Raw genomic sequence first — 17,665 nt, 5'->3', positions numbered from 1 at the left:
AGACTTTAATTACATAAAGTCCGTAATCAGGCATAGAAAAAGACTGCAGATTTAAGGAGAACGTTACTTTCCCGCCAACTGCCTTGTGCTCGGACAAATTGCGTTGGTATATTCGTGTTCTCTTATCTGTCGAATACGGGAAGAGCTGATATTTTACGATTGATATTGTTCGTATCTTGTTGTACCAAACAATGAGTACCGGACATATCCGATTTTAGAGTAAGAATTATCCGTTAGGACTGTACCGTACACGATAAGACAGCATGCCATCGGAAAAATATAAACAACTAAAATACAAACAAAATGTCATATCTTCGGAAGTTAATTTAATAGAAACCTCTGTTAACGGTGATTAAATTTTCTAACCGGGTTTTGGCTAAGAAAAAAAACGTTTTTAGGTCGATAACGTGACATCCCTAATAAATGATACAAGAAACACTCCTGTACGTCTTATTATTAACAATCAACTATTTATGTTTGATATCTTAGAATAATAAGGATAGTAAAAACGGATAATCTTAATCTCTTTTTATAAACAATGTCATCTACCCACTATATCCCGTACCCTTACGGCATGTCACATGATTTGCTGATAACGATATCTCAATTTGTATGATCCTTAACCGCATTATCTTTGAGCTAATAGTTACTTCCCTTCTTTCAATTACATTGCAATGGAAAGGGATACTACTCCAAATGATGTTAAAATATTTTGTTTTTATTTGATAAACAATCGCTATCTTTGCTTTAAACCACGAGTTTGAGCAAGCGTAATGGGTGGATATGGGTCCATTTGATATAAATTAAGTGAATACATTGTAAAATTGTATCAATTAAATTTCCGTTTTTTACACATTTCAACAATTCCGAGGTAAAACTGATGTATGATAAGAAATAAGAAGAGTTTGTGTTATCAAAAGAAAACTATTAAAATTGGCTTAGATCTACAAACAATTAGAAAACTATGAGGATATATCTCACGTGCTTGTGCTTCATTTATATAACAGTGAAAGGTAAGTACTAAATACATATCAATAATTCTTTTATACATGTACCAGCTTTTTATTTTCAAGTTGATAATACATAATCATTTCTTTTTAGAATATTCTATGACCATTCAGCAATAATCAATGAATATATAAACTATTTCACTCTGTTAGTTAAAGGCACATTCTGCTTCAGAATTTGCTCTTTTGAGGCAAAACATGATTGTGTTTAGAAATAACTAAATGATAAGTTTAAAGCATAGTAGACATTTACATCGGTAATAAAAAGTGCTGAACAGAAAATTTCCTAATTTGTGATTAAGGTAGCAAAGCATAAACAAAATATTAAATGGGTATTTTGACTTACATAAAGTTCGATGCAGAAAAGTCGAAATAATGAAACTACAAAACCACGACAGTAAAAGGTCGAACGTACGATGGTGAAACACGAAAAAATATCGAGTTTTCACAATCGTGGTTTTATCACCATCGTATGTTCGTGATTATTTTGTTTTAAAATAAGTGTGTGCCGTGATGGCCCTTATGAGACTCTGTACCGAAATTTCTTACTTAATTATGCCATTTCTTATTCACTCGACTTTTGATAAGCAATGCATTCCTTTTTTACTTGTACAAACAGGTACAAAACTAAACATACACTGTTGCCAAAATATAAAAAAAATGAAACTATACAAACTCTATCGCTTCATAAAACATGCATGTGTCGTTTTAAAATGAGTCTGATATCAGTGATTTCCTCCTTATGTAACAAAGGCCTAAAAAGGTATCTTCCAAATTGATTTTTTCTTTAAAATCATGCAGTTTTTTTTGTTGAAAAAATCTGAACTTCTGCCAGCCTATTTACTTCCCAAATTAGCAATGTTAGTGATAATGTTCTCCAAAATCAAGAGGCTAAAACCTCTTTCTAATTAAGTGAGAAAAACCACTTGATATCTATGGTAACAAATCATCCCGATGTGCTTGGGTGAAACACGAACAGGTAGAAATCGCAAACCACGACAAAATCACATTTCATGTAATGTAACTATCATAATAATATTTGCATACAGAAAGGTCAATGGTTCCCCAGAGGCGTCCGTTAGTTCCAAAAATAATGCGCATAGAGGCAACTGTTCTCCCTCAAGTAAAACTTAAAGTTACCTCAATGCCGATCACAGTATCTAATGGGTGATGAGTTTAATCTTTTTACACAGACTTCACAGTGGATATATCATTCTTATTCTACAAATGAGTTCCATATGACATGTATCTAATGGTAAACCTGTTAAAACTCACAAATAGCTTAAATATTATGACAAAAATATACTTCTTATTAAATTCTGTGTGCTGCAATTTAGGTTGTTACCACACTTAAATGAAATTGTATATATACTAGTATATAATTATGCTTCTAAAACAATGTTCGAACATCGAGGAATATGTAAAATATGTAATGCAATTATTTGTCCGCATTATACGTAATCATTGAAATATATATGCATTCGTTTTTTATTGAAAGATTTGAGTTAGATTTTATAGAAAATAAATTTCTAATTACCTCCTTTTATTAACATGAAATGTAAATTCGGTACCTGTAATATCTTTACAAATAATGCTTTTTGGAACTTACAATATTGTTCATTCGAGCATAATATATTTGAGCCGTGTCACGACAAAACCAACATAGTGCGTTTGCGACCAGCATGGATCCAGACCAGCCTGCGCATCCGCGCAGTCTGATCAGGATCCATGCTGTTCGCTATCAGTTTCTCTAGTAGTTATAGGGTTTGTAAGCGAACAGCATGGATCCTGATCAGACTGCGCTGATGCGCAGGCTGGTCTGGATCCATGCTGGTCGCAAACCCACTATGTTGGTTTTGTCGTGACGCGGCTCATTTATGATGTAAAACCATAAAAAATGAATTACAGGATCTTTAAATAGGAAATTCAAAAGTGTGAAAATTGTACAAGTTATGACATATACTTCATACTTACATTAAGATTTTGGAAATAATACTATTTTTTTCGAAGGAGTGGCCCAGTGTTCAAGACTATGTTTATATTGTTTTACTTATGAATATAGAGCATGTAAGATTCTTATCACGTGACAAAGTTTCGTGGAATGTCAATCAATTAGTCTTTAAAGCAGCAAAACGTAAACAAAATGGTATTTTCTCTTCTATATACAAAATACTTATATAATAATATCACTGTAACTTTACTTTCGGCCAAAAAGCAATATGACCAAGAATTACTGTATCGGAACACCATAAAGAAATTTAAAAGGTTCTTGAAAAATAAATATATTAGCATTTTTGTTAGGAAAGATGTGGTTATCGGATTTGTCATTATAATTAACTTAAAGAATGACGCAAATCACTCTCATTCGATAGTTCTGAAAACTAGTCTGAATGTTTTTTTTTGGGAGAACAAGAATTAATCAGTTTTTCAAACACATATTCAGAGACTGAGGATTTCCCTAATAAGTTCCTTGACAAACCAGCTGAACTGAGTCGGTCTTTGTTCAATTTATTTGTCTCTCCATCCACATATATACTATGAAACCGTTTAAACGTTTGAACACACAAGGGGTAGATATTAATTCAGACTTAAATTAAAATGGACCATAGTATACTATCAATGGTGTTTTATCTCCTTTATCTACATCAGAATGGTATCTATATCAATTGTTACAGAGGCTTCTATATCTAATATTCGTGTACTCAAAGATAATCAAGGGCTACTTAAAGTGGTATTCGCATATACATGAAGGCACAAGTTTCTCGTGCATACTGGTACAATGTACACACACCATACACATACGGTATTACCCTCGGATTAACTGTTCTGGGTTACTTTGATTGCGAATCCCGTATGGCCTAACGATTTATTGTCATATTAATAGATATTGATCCCTTTCACCCAATGTACACACGAGACATAAATTCGAATGAGTACACGTGTATTAATTTAACAAAATGTATAAATAGAAAAAACACATACTGATCAATATCTTTTAGATTTTGTACATGTACGTGTTAGGAGCAGCTAACCATTCCAGAATTCTATGACCAGTTTTTGACTGCAGTTGCACAGTTACATCTCCTCACATAGTTATGTTTCTAAGGACTTAATATAAGGACATAAATTGTTTTTATGTGTCCTCATAGCCAAAAGTTCAAAAGAGGGTACAAGTACCCATGTTTTTCGAATTTTCAGAGCACATTATGTAATAGTTATAAGACTAATTTTTGCTTCCAGTTTTGTTGTGTGTTTTTTTTTAATTACACTGTATCTTATTAAAAACGAATGATGATGAAATGGGTTATAAGTTAAAAGAAGTATAAAGAAATAGATTTAACTGATCGGAAAGAATAAGAGATAAAGTTTAAGAAGAATTAACGTTCGATGTTTCATGTTAATTTTCAAAATGACTTTAAACTGCACGTAACGTGACTGGATAAGAAACAATGAAAGAACCGGAAAAACATCTTATTTGCTCTTACATCATTAGATCATAATACATCCCTGTGGCTTTCCACGAATCGTGATATTTTTTGTAAAAACAGAAATACAACTTTGCACATTGGTTTAAGTAGCGTAATTTTTCAAAATCACATACGTTTGTCTGCCTTTGTGTGTTTTGCATTCTGTATGTCACAATCAATTTTGCGAAAACAGGAAGTGAATGTTATCGGGTAAATATACATGTTAGTATGGAACGCCGTGACTGTCTTATGTAATCAAAGTTTTTGTTATTTTGTGAAACGATGATATTATTTTGTCGTTTGAGCGTGTTAACATGTGCAATTTACATCATGTCTTGTCAAAGGAACATGCTGACTTGTACAAACAACATTTTAACTTGTCAAATGATTCTGATGACATGTGCAAACAACATGTTAACTTGTCAAAGTATAATGATGACTTGTGCAAATGGAATGGTAACTTGTCAAAATGTAATGATGACTTGTGCAAACGACATGTTAACCTGTCGAATTATTGTGATGACATGTGCAAACAGCATGTTAACTTGTCAAAGTGTCATGATGACTTGTGCAAACGCCATGTTAACTTGTCAAAGTATAATGATGACTTGTGCAAACGACATGTTAACTTGTCGAATTATCGTGATGACATGTGCAAACAGCATGTTAACTTGTCACAGTATCATGACGACTTGTGCAAACAGCATGTTAACATGTCAAATTACCATGATGACTTGTGAAGACAACATGTGAACTTGTCAAAGAATTGTGATGACTTGTGCAAATGACATGTTATTTTGTATCATGCTGACATGTCAAAACGTACTGTTAACTTGTCAAAGTATTATGATAACTTGTGCAAATGCCATGCTAACATGTCAAAATTCCATGATGACATGTGTAAACAGCATGTTAACTTGTCAAATTATCGTTATGACATGTGCATACAGCATGTTAACTTGTCCAAGTATCATGATGACTTGTGCAAACGACATGTTAACTTGTCCAAGTGTAATGATGACTTGTGCAAATGCCATGTTAACTTGTCAAAATTTCATGATGACATGTGCAAACAGTATGTTAACTTGTCAAACCATCGTGATAACATGTGCAAACAACATGCTAACTTGTCCAAGTATCATGGTGACTTGTGAAAGCGACATGTTAACTTGTCAAAATTTCATGATGACAAGTGCAAACAGCATGTTAACTTGTCAAGGTATCGTGATGACTTGTGCAAATGCCATGTTATCTTGTCAAATTATCATGATGACTTGTACAAACAACATGTTAATTTGTCAAAGAATCGTGATGACTTGTGCAAAACACATGTTAACTTGTTAAGGTATTATGAGCATGTCATCACGATAATTCGACAAGTTAACATGCTGTTTGCACATGTCATCATGACATTTTGACAAGTTAACATGTCGTTTGCACAAGTCATCATGTTATTTTGACAAGTTAACATGTCGTTTGCACAAGTCATCATGATACTTTGACAAGTTAACATGTTGTCTGCACATGTCATAATGATTATTTGACAAAATAACATGCTGTTTGGACAAGTCAGCATTGTCTTTAGACAAGATATGATGTAAATTGCACATGTTAATATGCTTAAATGACAAAATAATATCATCATTTCAGAAGATAGCAAAAATATTGATAGCATAAGACAGTCACGGCGTTCCATATGTTAGCGTTTCATTGAAACCCTTTTCATAATAATCCGTTCATTTTACCTGTGTTTATAGCACGCTATACAATGTCTACTCGTATACTGCCATACAAGAAATGGTTGGTAGAAGATCAGAGTACAGTCTTATAATAAGAAAAGCCCATGAAGTTGGCACAGAGATCGAAATTAAACACTCAGCTCGACATTCCATTTATCAATGTTGAGATGGGATGTGAAAGCTAGCAATAATGATATTCAACACAGCATTCACCTCCACATTCGTTTTTATATCCTTTTTGCATGTGCAGCTGGCTTGATATTCAACACAGCATTCAGCGACATTTGTTTTTTTTTTTTGAATGTCGAACTGGGATATTAAGCTGGCTAGACAGTCAGCACAACAGTTAGCTCGACATTTGTTATCAAGATTCGTTGCCTCCTTGGCGTATAGACATTTTTGGTGAAATCTGTTCTGTATATGGACAAAATAAAATGTATTGTTCATCACTTATTCGTTAAAAAATTAGAATTGGGTTAATTTGTACTAAAGATGCACCCCATAACGACGACCTAATACAACAACGTCTGTCAAGATGGTTGCTAAAGTAAAAGAAATAGTTAATGTTACTACCGATGTAAGATACATCACAAGGCACATATGAAGTACCCTTAGCATCTCTTAGGAGCAGCTCATACCATTCACAAACTTTATTGGAAAATGAGAAAAGTTGTGCTATACATGTGAAAGGTTTTCCGTTTGCTGACAGATGAACAGAAAAAACTCGCGTTCAATGGGCTAAGTTATTACTTAATAGTATCCGAATTACAATGCATAGTATTTTGCAAATGGCATCACTGTTGACAAAATATTGGTTCATTTTCATGAACCAAAACGAAATCAAAAAAAGATTTGGGCTACAAAGTTCGGCAAAATGTCGTGCATTGCAAAAAAAACCCAACAAAAAATACAAAAAAACCCAGCAGTATAAAGAAGGTAAAGGATGCCAATTTCTTTACAACAACAACTCAGGTTGCTGTTCTGTTAATACGAATTTGAACACGTGAAAAATTCTTCGAAAACCAAACTAATACTTTCAAAAATCAAAACCCGCAAAAAGGTTTAGCCAATGTCAGATCGCTGCATGACAACTCGTCATCGCGCAAGGCGTCTGGATAACGCAAATAAGTCGTTGTATACCCTTATCCTCTACATTCTACTGACATTGCTTCTTGTAACGTTTTCTTGTTTTCAAAGCTTATAAATCAGTTAGAAAAACTATTCAGCGCAGACACATCGATTCTGCAATATTCCAATGTCCTAATAATATACCAAAAAAAATACTATGAAAATGCTTTCAAAGACTGAAACTGTGTACTTTTTTGGAGAAACATACGATAAAATCAAAGCACTGAAGGCGCCGAATTTGTTTGGGTCTCAGATTGTCAGAGAGGTGAAGATTGTGAGATTTAAATACACAAATTTGTTTTTGTGTAGTGCCAGCAATGCTGTTTCCAGTGTTATAACTGTAGTAAATTGGCTATATGGCTAATTGCAACACTGATTATCAATTCAATGTTTATTTGGCTTAAACAATTTAAAATAAAAATAATAATAAAATAAAAACATGAGTTGCGTTAACTAAAATTTGAACACCAGACCTCTCGCTTCCTAAACGAGCGAGTAACCCCCGGACCACTGGGAAGTTATGAGACAATAGTCTGCAGCAAATCACATTATTCTAATTAAATTGAAATTGATTATCGATCGTCGACGGCCTAAAGTCGTCCCTGTCGTAGAGTCGACATCCTTACTTTAATTTTCAGAAAGTCTGAAAAACAAATGTTCATTTAGGCGATCACAATAATCCGAAGCTTTACGATAATAGCCGTGCAATTTTCATTGATTAAAATGATATTCATCCGCGTAAAAAAATTATTTGTATATATAACCGGTAATTTGCGGAAATATTGAAGAATTACACAAATGTCAGGGTCTGAAATTTTGCTGCCATTATTTGTTTGGTCTGACGACCCAAACAAATAAAAAATTGATGAAACCTCAAATTGCACGTGCTGAGATGCATTCATATTTGGAAAATCTTTTTACGTACCGCGCGATTGACTTCTTCCTTATTTTTTTGTATTTATCACGGTTCTAAACTGTTCACTTTGTAAGGGGGTGTGTAAGCGGCCGGATGGCTCAGTCGGTATTCCGAGAGTCCCGGGTTCGAGTCCGGGTCCGGCTGCACATTTTTTTCTTCACCTTTTTAACATATTAAATAAATTAAAGTATCTGTCATGATAACATATAGCTGAATATGATAAGCTGCTAAATACCGGCTTAACTTTAAAACATGAGAACATCTGAACTTTAGTCAGATAGCTCAAAGCTAAAGCGCACGATATTTGGATATCCCATTAATTCGTTGAACAAAATATGTCCGCACTATCTGTTCGGATCTGACACACATTTTACGTACCCCACTGACAATCTTACATGACTATGTTTTGTAACTATAGTCATTAAAAAAATTAAATAATTTTTCTGCCTACATAAGATACACTAATGATCAATATATAAATTTTATTTATATTCTGCCAAGATCGTCATTGTCCGTTTCAATCTAAAAAGTATTTTTAGTTTTGTGTTTCTGTCATAAGATTTGTTTAATTTTATGATTTGTCAGTTCTATTTCATTTTATATTGCTTAATTGACATGTACACGACTTAACCCATTACTTCATGAGCATTTTGTGAAAAATGGCTGTTTTCATTGAAAAGTCTTCCGTTACAAGTTCAAATTGCTATAATACTATAAAAACTGCTTCAACACTAATCAAACTTGGCACAAATGATGACTGGACCATTGCCCTTGCAACAACATGCTCAGACTTAAATTTTCTGTTACCATGGCAACGAGGGGACATCTCAAAATTGCCAAAAATCACTATTTTGCGTTGATTTTTTCCATCAAAATTGATTTCAAAGTGCTGCAACTTCTCAATGAATTGAGATAGAGTCAAATGCTTTTCAGCGTTGGTTACACGTTACCTTATGATCAATCTGGGGTAATTTACAGCCTCTCACACGTCCAAAATTTTCTTGGCGATGAGGGGGACTCCGCCCCCCTTCAAACCCCCCCCCCCCAAACAGAAGGGGGCACATCCCCCTTCTGGCAACCCCCTGATGTATCTTTTGGTTGGGGGGCCGCGCCGAAAAAGAGGTCACTTTTTTTAACAACATTTCTCAAACAAAAACAAGTGTTTGGGGCCTAAATAAGGCATTTTTTCATCATTTGAGACAACAAAAGGGGGGGGGGGGTGAAAAAGGCGTTAAAAGGCGTGTATATGAAGTAATGGGTTAAAATGTATTATAATTACGTTGTATAAGTATCAATATTTTGTTGTTTCCTTGAGCAAGAAACTTTACATTCATTGCTTAGAATTGGTTGGTTCCAGGAACGGATTCGAGAGTGTTTCAAGAAGCTTATAGTTTCCAACACAATCGAACTTAAATAAATTTGTATACATTAAACAAATATTTTTGTAACTTTCCATATCCTTTATCTATTTAATTACGACCCAGTTCGACGCTTGGTTTATTGTATTTTTTTTTCTTTTGCTACATCTACACAGAATTGTGGGTAAATAGCTTTATCAAACCTGATACAAAATGCTACACGGTGCATAGGATCGAGATAACTGATTGATGTACTAAATAACATATCAATGTATCAAAACATTATCATTTAAGTGTCAACAATATTTATTGCTGTATAGTTTAAGTCAGTACACATTAATTAAATGAAAGCAACGCGTTATCACATACATATCAAGGAGATAATAACATAAAAAATGCAGCCAAGGCCAAAACTTATAAGTGTAACAATGTAAAGCCTTGACTAAACAAAATGTGAACACATTCTAAAAACTATCAATAAGTGAACGCAGATTGTTCTAAGAAATCTAAGAAATATACATGCATATATGATTAAAACCTATAATATGAAACACAAACAAATGAAATATGCATACAAAACTATCTCAATTACTATTTTATGATTACCTAGGTAAATAAAAAAATAAATGGTAAGGAAATCACGATACCACCATGCTGTCAGTACACGTTATCTCAAAAGTATCATGATTCCCGGAAGTGCAAATCACAAGGGTGAAGCGAGTGTCTTAGAAAAGATCTCTGAAATAACAAAATATCTTAATGTCTAGTTGCTGTAGAAAATATGAATATTTTTTTATTTCGTTAGTCTAATTATTTAAAAATATCTTTTGGTATGAGAAAGTATAGCGCTAACATTTATCTTCTAAATTGATCCAAGAAACACCAAATGAACTATCAGTTATATGTTTTTCGTATTTCAGTAAGTGGTCAGCAACTTGACTGTCCAGCAGGATGGATGTCCAACAGATATGACCCACGATGGCCATGTTATCTTATCACCAACAAAATACAACGGACATGGTCTGAAGCACAGACATTTTGTGAACAGATGGGTGGCGGGCTGTGGAAGATTAACACTGTTCAGGAAAAGGTGATCATGAAAAAAAATCTTAACAGTAGAATGTCTATAATAACTGAGACCATAATCAACACGAAACGCACAATAAACCGTTTACAAAATATTCAATTTAGGTTAACTGATTTTACAAAGAAACTGAAATATGAGCCGCGCCATGACAAAACCAACATAGTGCGTATGCGACCAGCATGGATCCAGACCAGCCTTCACATCCGCGCAGTCTGATCAGGACCCATGCTGTTCGCTTACAAACCCTATTACAAGAAGAGAAACTGCTAGCGAACAGCATGGATCCTGATCAGACTGTGCAGATGCGCAGGCTGGTCTGGATCCATGCTGGTCGCAAACCCATTATATTAGTTTTGTCTTTACGCGGCTCATATGTCTTTTGAATAAATGCCGAGAGAGTTCAAGACATGATGAAAAGAAGACTAGGTCCATATGGACTTTGGCATAGCACTTGAATGTGCATGTAATTATACAGCAGAAACAGTGAGAAAAAAACAGTAACTTCCATTATTATCGATATTAATAATTTTGGATTTTCGAAAGGTCTAAATATTTTGATCAAAAGGTTTCATGAACGAATTTTAAACCAGCATTAAATGAAGACATATCTTATTTTAAACCTTTAAAGTATATTATGCCTCAGAAATGAAATAATTTATTTACTCCTTTAGAAATGGCAAACATGATTATTTTATAACATTCAAATAATGGTTTTAGAGTATTTTAAATTCTTGTTACCTGAACAAAATAGCGCTTACTATGAAATACTTTGTTTTTCATAAAAGTAGCAATTTAAATGTAAACAAAGTAGTATTTTGACTTACATACAAAACTTAAATTCACTATGACTGTACAAAGTGCCATAAAAGCAGCACAAAAAAAATCAGGTTATTGGCCAGTGAGTATCGTTCTGGAAACAAAAGTAATAAAAGAGAGAAACAGAGATAACTGTTTGGTAGAGGGCTTTAACATCAAGTGATTATCAGATAGCCGCAGTGTAGGTGTCTTTCACTTCTTTTTATTCCATATTTTCAAAATAAAAGCAACTTGTTCCTGTAGCACAATTATAAATCAGCCGTAAAAGAAGAACAAAACACCATTGAAACTTAAGATTTCTATCGACATTTCCCTTTTTCCGCAGCGTTCAATATAATTACCCGGCCAAAAATGAGCAATTTTCAAATGGATTCTTGTTGAACGTAATCACTGAATTACCCGCACTGCGAAGAGTTTAACCGGCAAACTGTCATATGTGATATTTACGATTTACCTTGGAACATCTTTTCAAAAATCTCTCCCTATTAACAAATTAAAAATACTTATATAAAAAAGTATTTAAAAATAAAAAATAAAAGCAATTGTCTGTAATATAGTAGAGGCTTTAAAACATGCCAATAGTGTCTTCCAGAACGACACCGCTATTTGTACCTGTCTTCACATTACAGCAAAGATAATTTTCCAAATCTTGTAGACAAAATCAAAATAGCATTATACTTTTACGATAAAACATTTTAATATAGCGAATTTCAATGACGAATGGCGTTTACAATCTATAAAGTATCAAAAAATATAACTTTAAATTTTCTAAAAATACGCACACGGAATTTTAAGCAAACTGTGAGTTTTGCCAGGCAGAATTAGTGTCTTGATTTTACGAATATTGATATGTTTAATTACTTACCAGAACGGTTACAATTGTTTGCACGTATATCACGGATATTATCCATCACATGTGGAATGGTGGTTAGGTCTCCATGACAATCCGGGTCAAACTGGGGTCATATGGGTGGATAAATCTGTACCGAATTCGCAATTGCTGTAAGTACAAATACCGGTATTTAAAATTTTCTCTCTGCTTCCTATTAAAAAATAAAACTATAACTATAATAAAACAAGTATTTAAAATGCAATAAAAATAAATCAATTTAAGGAATTTTCTTGTTAAATCAATAGTGAAGATGGCTTCTTAATTAAAAAAAGACCAGATATGTATTCTTCTGAGCAAACGACACCGCTGTTTTGTACATACTAGTCTTCACATTGACCGTTAGCAAAGATAGTCTCGAGCTTCGTGGAAATCTTGTCAGACGGATCTAACATATTGTTAAATTACTTATTAACCTTTTGAAAGTAAAACCTCTTTTTTGAAAGGTTATGTGTATTCTGGGGAATGGGCTTTAATGAACGAAATGTTGAGCTTTTACTAAAACGAATCGTATGAAACAGAATGATTATATTTTCATGACAAAATATTAGAGCTTAGTTGTAGATACTTCAACTAAAGAACCCTATTCATCAAGTTAGTAAACTTTAGCGAAAATATCTGATAGCTGCCGGTGCCAGATTTGGTTATGTGGATGCCCTTTGTGGTTTTGATCGTGGACATGTATAAACATAGAAAGTACTTCCCCAGTACGTAATTGTAATGCGGGACTAATGTTATTCAGCAATATCCGATACATCTGTGATTCCTGAAACTGTTGCACATTTGTCTGTACTTTTGATTTAGACGTTGCTCTCATTATTTCAGACAACCATGGGTATCCGGGGAACCGTCACATTACGACCGATCAAAAGCGTGTGTACAGTATTATAACGGCTCATTACGGCATCAAGACTGCCAGCAGACGAAGTTCTTTATTTGTGAACGTGCAAGAGGTACATATTTGTTCTTATGCAAGAACATAATATTCATTAACATGCAAATGGTTATGTTTGTGTATGTGCAGGGTCATTCAAATAGAATTCTATGTGCAAAAATAAATCTGTGTGAACGTTCAAAGAGATGAATATTTGTAAACGAGCAATAGGTAAATAATTTGTGATCATCTAAATGACAAAAATGGGTGCATACAAGAGAGGTGAATATTCCTGAATGTGCAATTGGCAAATATTTGTGCACGTGCAATGGGTAAAATTTGTGAACGTTCAGTGTAAGGTGTTAACATTTTTTTGTACGTACAAGTGGCAAATATTTCTGAACATGTTAATGGCAAAACTGTGCACATGTAGAAGGTCAATATTTGTGAAAGTGTAAAAATTATATACTTGTTCACATGCAAGAGGTATAATTACTTGTACATGTGCAAGAGGTACATAGTTGTGAAAGTGCAACGGAAAAAAAAATGTGAACATGCCAAAGCTGACTATTTGTGAACATGCACTTAGTTGAATAACATTTCATGTTAAACATAAATATTGATTAATATTTACGGTAATGCACGAGAACTTCAAAAAGATGCTTAAGATTTTTTAAGTGATAATTGAAGTGAGTGGTTATTTTTGAAATTGGAAGGTGTGCATACATTTTCATTTGTAAAACAAATTATTGTGAACGTTTTAATTGTTTTATGTTTATTTACGTATAAGGGAGGTAGTTTAAACAAATAAATGTTAATAATCACATTTTAAGAAACAAGTATTCTTAATAACAATTCTGTTAAATCTTCGGTTAAAATGTGATAAATATACATGTATATAAATGTATTTTCAGGCAATGCAGTGTTTTGTGATGCTAGGAAGAATTGGGAGAGCATAAATAACAAATGTTACAAAGTTATCACTAAACTTAGTACATGGGATGATGCGCAGTAAGTGAGAAAATGATTATGAATTTAGATCTTTGTTAATAAATATAGCAACTGTCACATGACACCAAAAATTAAATAAAAAAAAAGCTTTTGTAAAATAAAGATAACAACAAATTGTAGGCTTTATTGGCGTTGAGGAATGGTTCACATCTATCTAAACTTGATAAATATTTGTGTCACATATTACAAGTAAACTCTGTGTTGTTTATATAAATTCCATATCGTTTATTTGTATATTACATATTGTTTATATATGTGTATCAGTTTTGGTTTACATTTTAACCTTTATTAGCTTTGTTTTCGTGTCAATATCGCAATATGATATCTTTTTTATCAATTTAAACTATCTAATACATCATACATGATAAAAAAACATGTATATATCTGATATGTATAAACATATGTGTGTGTGATACATACATATTAATAAATGCTATAACTATTGCAAGATAATAAAGTATAAACGATTTATTAGTCCCACGACACTTAAACATAATACCAGAAAGAAAGATATGCAGTGACCAAATCGTGAAAGCGTTATCTCTCATGCTAGTGTTTGTGGCTTCACACCCTACTGGTGTCGCGACCATGTTGCCTCATATGACAATACAGTAGTAGTGTCATTCAAGCTAAAATAAACTGAATATAAATAAAGCTGTCAAATATGAACTATGAATAATCATTCTTTGATGTGCATACCCTATTTCATTGGATTTGTAATCATATAAGTTAACATTAAATGATAGTTGAAAACTCAGTTTAATTGAGTCTTTTCATGAGAGACAATGTACAAGTGCAACATCTCTAACGCTCCCTAGCACCGGTTTAGGCGTTATTCAACCTTCATCACTAATTTGCTGGAATCAATGATCACGAATGACACTTTGAACTGTACATTTCACAAACAAATCTGCATGTAACATAGAGGTACACCACAAAAGCTTAAGTTAGAGTGATGTTTATAAAAACTTCTTGAGTAAGTCGAGGAGATCAAAATTCCTATTCCTTTTCTTGCAATGACATTTGGTTTATAACTCACATATAGTTGTTTTGTTCATTCATTTTTGTTTTGTTTTAAAATATTTAATTCCCCATGATTGTTATTGTTATTGTTAATTTTTCTGTTCTTCAAGCAGAAGCTATGAAGCTTATATTAACCACAACCGTCATGAACGGACCAAAACGAGCCGAGCCTGCAACCTGTTTTAAGTTTGCAGTGTTGGACGTTTTCGATTTGATAAATTTGAGTTAACTCATTATGCCATCAACCGAGGCGAAACGTCTCGAACTGAATAATGACATACTTAAAATAGGTATATATTCTATTCATAGGGGAGAATGCAAAAAAGAGAATGCCGATTTGATGATAGTAGATGGTCAAAGTACGGAAGTGATGGTACATAATTTCATTGAATCTCGACGGGCTAATATGTGGTTTGGTCTAAGAGCATTCAAAGTAAGTCACACTTAATTTGCATCTTCTACAGACATGGATGAAAAAAATTGACTGAAACATACATTTTACACGTGAATATAATGTGGATATGTGTTGTGCCCTCTCCTGTTTTTGTTTGGTGTCCTGTTGGCCTCTTTGCCAGTGGTGCTGTGTTGTTGGGTTGTTTGTGTGGAATGCGTTCATATATAATGCTTTATTGATGTTTGTTTTCATATCTTGTGTTGTAATGTTAAAGTGTTCATTTTAAAACTAGAAAACTTGTAAATTACAAATCTTGTAAGTTCACATAGTAATCTCAAAAGATTTGACAAGACCTTACCTTTAAATATTACTCATTATGTAAGAGATCGTAATCTCAGAGAATTATTTTTATCAATTTCTCATCGACAAGCCCTTCATTGTTTGACACCAACCCAATATTACACTTAGATTACGCTCCCTTCGCAGCTCAGTTAATACACTCACATTACTTCATACTAAAAAAAGTGAGCGATAGTGAAATATTCAACCGATGCGCAGGGGAGTACATTTAGATATAAATCATTTGTTTTCAATTGGAACAACTTTATAACAAACTATCAAAGTATTTTGATTGTAAATTGAAATACAATTTATATCTGATTGATTTACATTAAGCCACCTGTTTTTCCAGGCTAACGGAAGCTATAGTTATAGATGGCAGAATCCTAATGGTCAGGTGTTAAACAGCGTCAACTCGTTCTGGTCATCACAATACCAGCTTACATCAGCAGCTTTACAAACAGTAACCAGGTACCTTGATTACAAACATTTCACACTATAAACAAAAATAACTCGTAATGATTCAATCAGACATAGAATAGCGCCACACCAACCTACACCATGCGCTGTATCAGTACAAAGAAAGGAAGAGTTTTTTTGTAATCATGTAATATACAGCAACGTTTCTTGTAAAGGAATCATTATGTACATATTAACATTACAAAGCTCTGAAATGTATACTGTAACTTTTGATTCTGAAATATTTAAAGGAGTATATGCTTCATGACACGGCTCCAATATTTTCAAGTAAAACATAAAACAAAGTATCATCTCTGGTAAAACAATTCAACCATTATAAATAGCTGTAACACAACTATTACAACTAGCGCTTATAAATCAGTACAAAGTTCTAGTAAAGGGTAGAGCTTTTTGTCAATCATGTAAAATATTTCAAAGTGCCCTGTAAAAGTGTTCGCATATCAAAATTATAAAGCTCTGAAATGTATACTGTACATTTTGATTCTGAAATATTTAAAGGAGTATATGTTTAATTAAGACAACAATTCTTTCAATTAAATGTACATTTCTCACAAACAATCCTTTCAAAAATATTTTATATTTTAAATTTAGCACTAACGGAAGTTCTGCTTGTGTAATCGCAAACCATAGTCTACCTTCGCCGAATTTCTGGGAGCCTGCTGACTGTGGAAATAGAGCATTTTCGCTTTGTCAGAAACCACAAGGTAATTCTTTCCTCCTGATCTTTATCAATTTTTCTTATGTTCTTAATATAATTATCTATTACGTGAATACGCTAGCTTTTCAGTTCCTTAAACATACAAAACAAGACTTATTTTACTGATTTGTCCTTAAAACTCTAATGTGAATATTTTCACTGACTTGTTCTACAGTATCACTGACGAGAATATGGCACTGACTGAATGTATCTCTTACGAAAATCCTTTCACTGGTTATAGTTTTTAACGTATAACTGAAGACACGTCGATTAGTTTTCAATGTATCGCGTCAATTTTTTCATAATGTATGTATGCTCTCACTGATTTATCCTAAATCTATACTTTCACTGATTATTTCTTAATATATCTGTAACACGAATAATTTCACTGACTTGTCATTGACGTATCTATAGCCAGAATGTTTATAATGTATCTCTTA

At 33.2% G+C, this 17,665-nt stretch overlaps 1 protein-coding gene across 1 annotated transcript in view; it reads left to right on the top strand.

Moving 5' to 3' along the window:
- The first annotated feature begins 964 nt into the window (after positions 1 to 964).
- Positions 965 to 17,665, top strand: part of LOC132720725 (macrophage mannose receptor 1-like) — a 42,789-nt gene continuing 26,088 nt past the window's right edge. The window contains exons 1-8 of the mRNA XM_060704912.1: positions 965 to 1,013; positions 10,536 to 10,705; positions 12,387 to 12,520; positions 13,233 to 13,360; positions 14,196 to 14,292; positions 15,625 to 15,748; positions 16,401 to 16,519; positions 17,120 to 17,232. Of these exons, the coding sequence (XP_060560895.1) occupies positions 965 to 1,013; positions 10,536 to 10,705; positions 12,387 to 12,520; positions 13,233 to 13,360; positions 14,196 to 14,292; positions 15,625 to 15,748; positions 16,401 to 16,519; positions 17,120 to 17,232 (934 nt within the window). The remainder of the gene's footprint in view (positions 1,014 to 10,535; positions 10,706 to 12,386; positions 12,521 to 13,232; positions 13,361 to 14,195; positions 14,293 to 15,624; positions 15,749 to 16,400; positions 16,520 to 17,119; positions 17,233 to 17,665) is intronic.

This window comes from Ruditapes philippinarum, unplaced genomic scaffold (assembly GCF_026571515.1).
Source record: "Ruditapes philippinarum isolate M1 unplaced genomic scaffold, ASM2657151v2 ctg3896_1_1_1_1, whole genome shotgun sequence".
Classification (NCBI taxonomy): Eukaryota; Metazoa; Mollusca; class Bivalvia; order Venerida; family Veneridae; genus Ruditapes; species Ruditapes philippinarum.
Note: the sequence above shows the minus strand (reverse complement) of the source record. Positions and strands in the feature narration are given on the sequence as shown.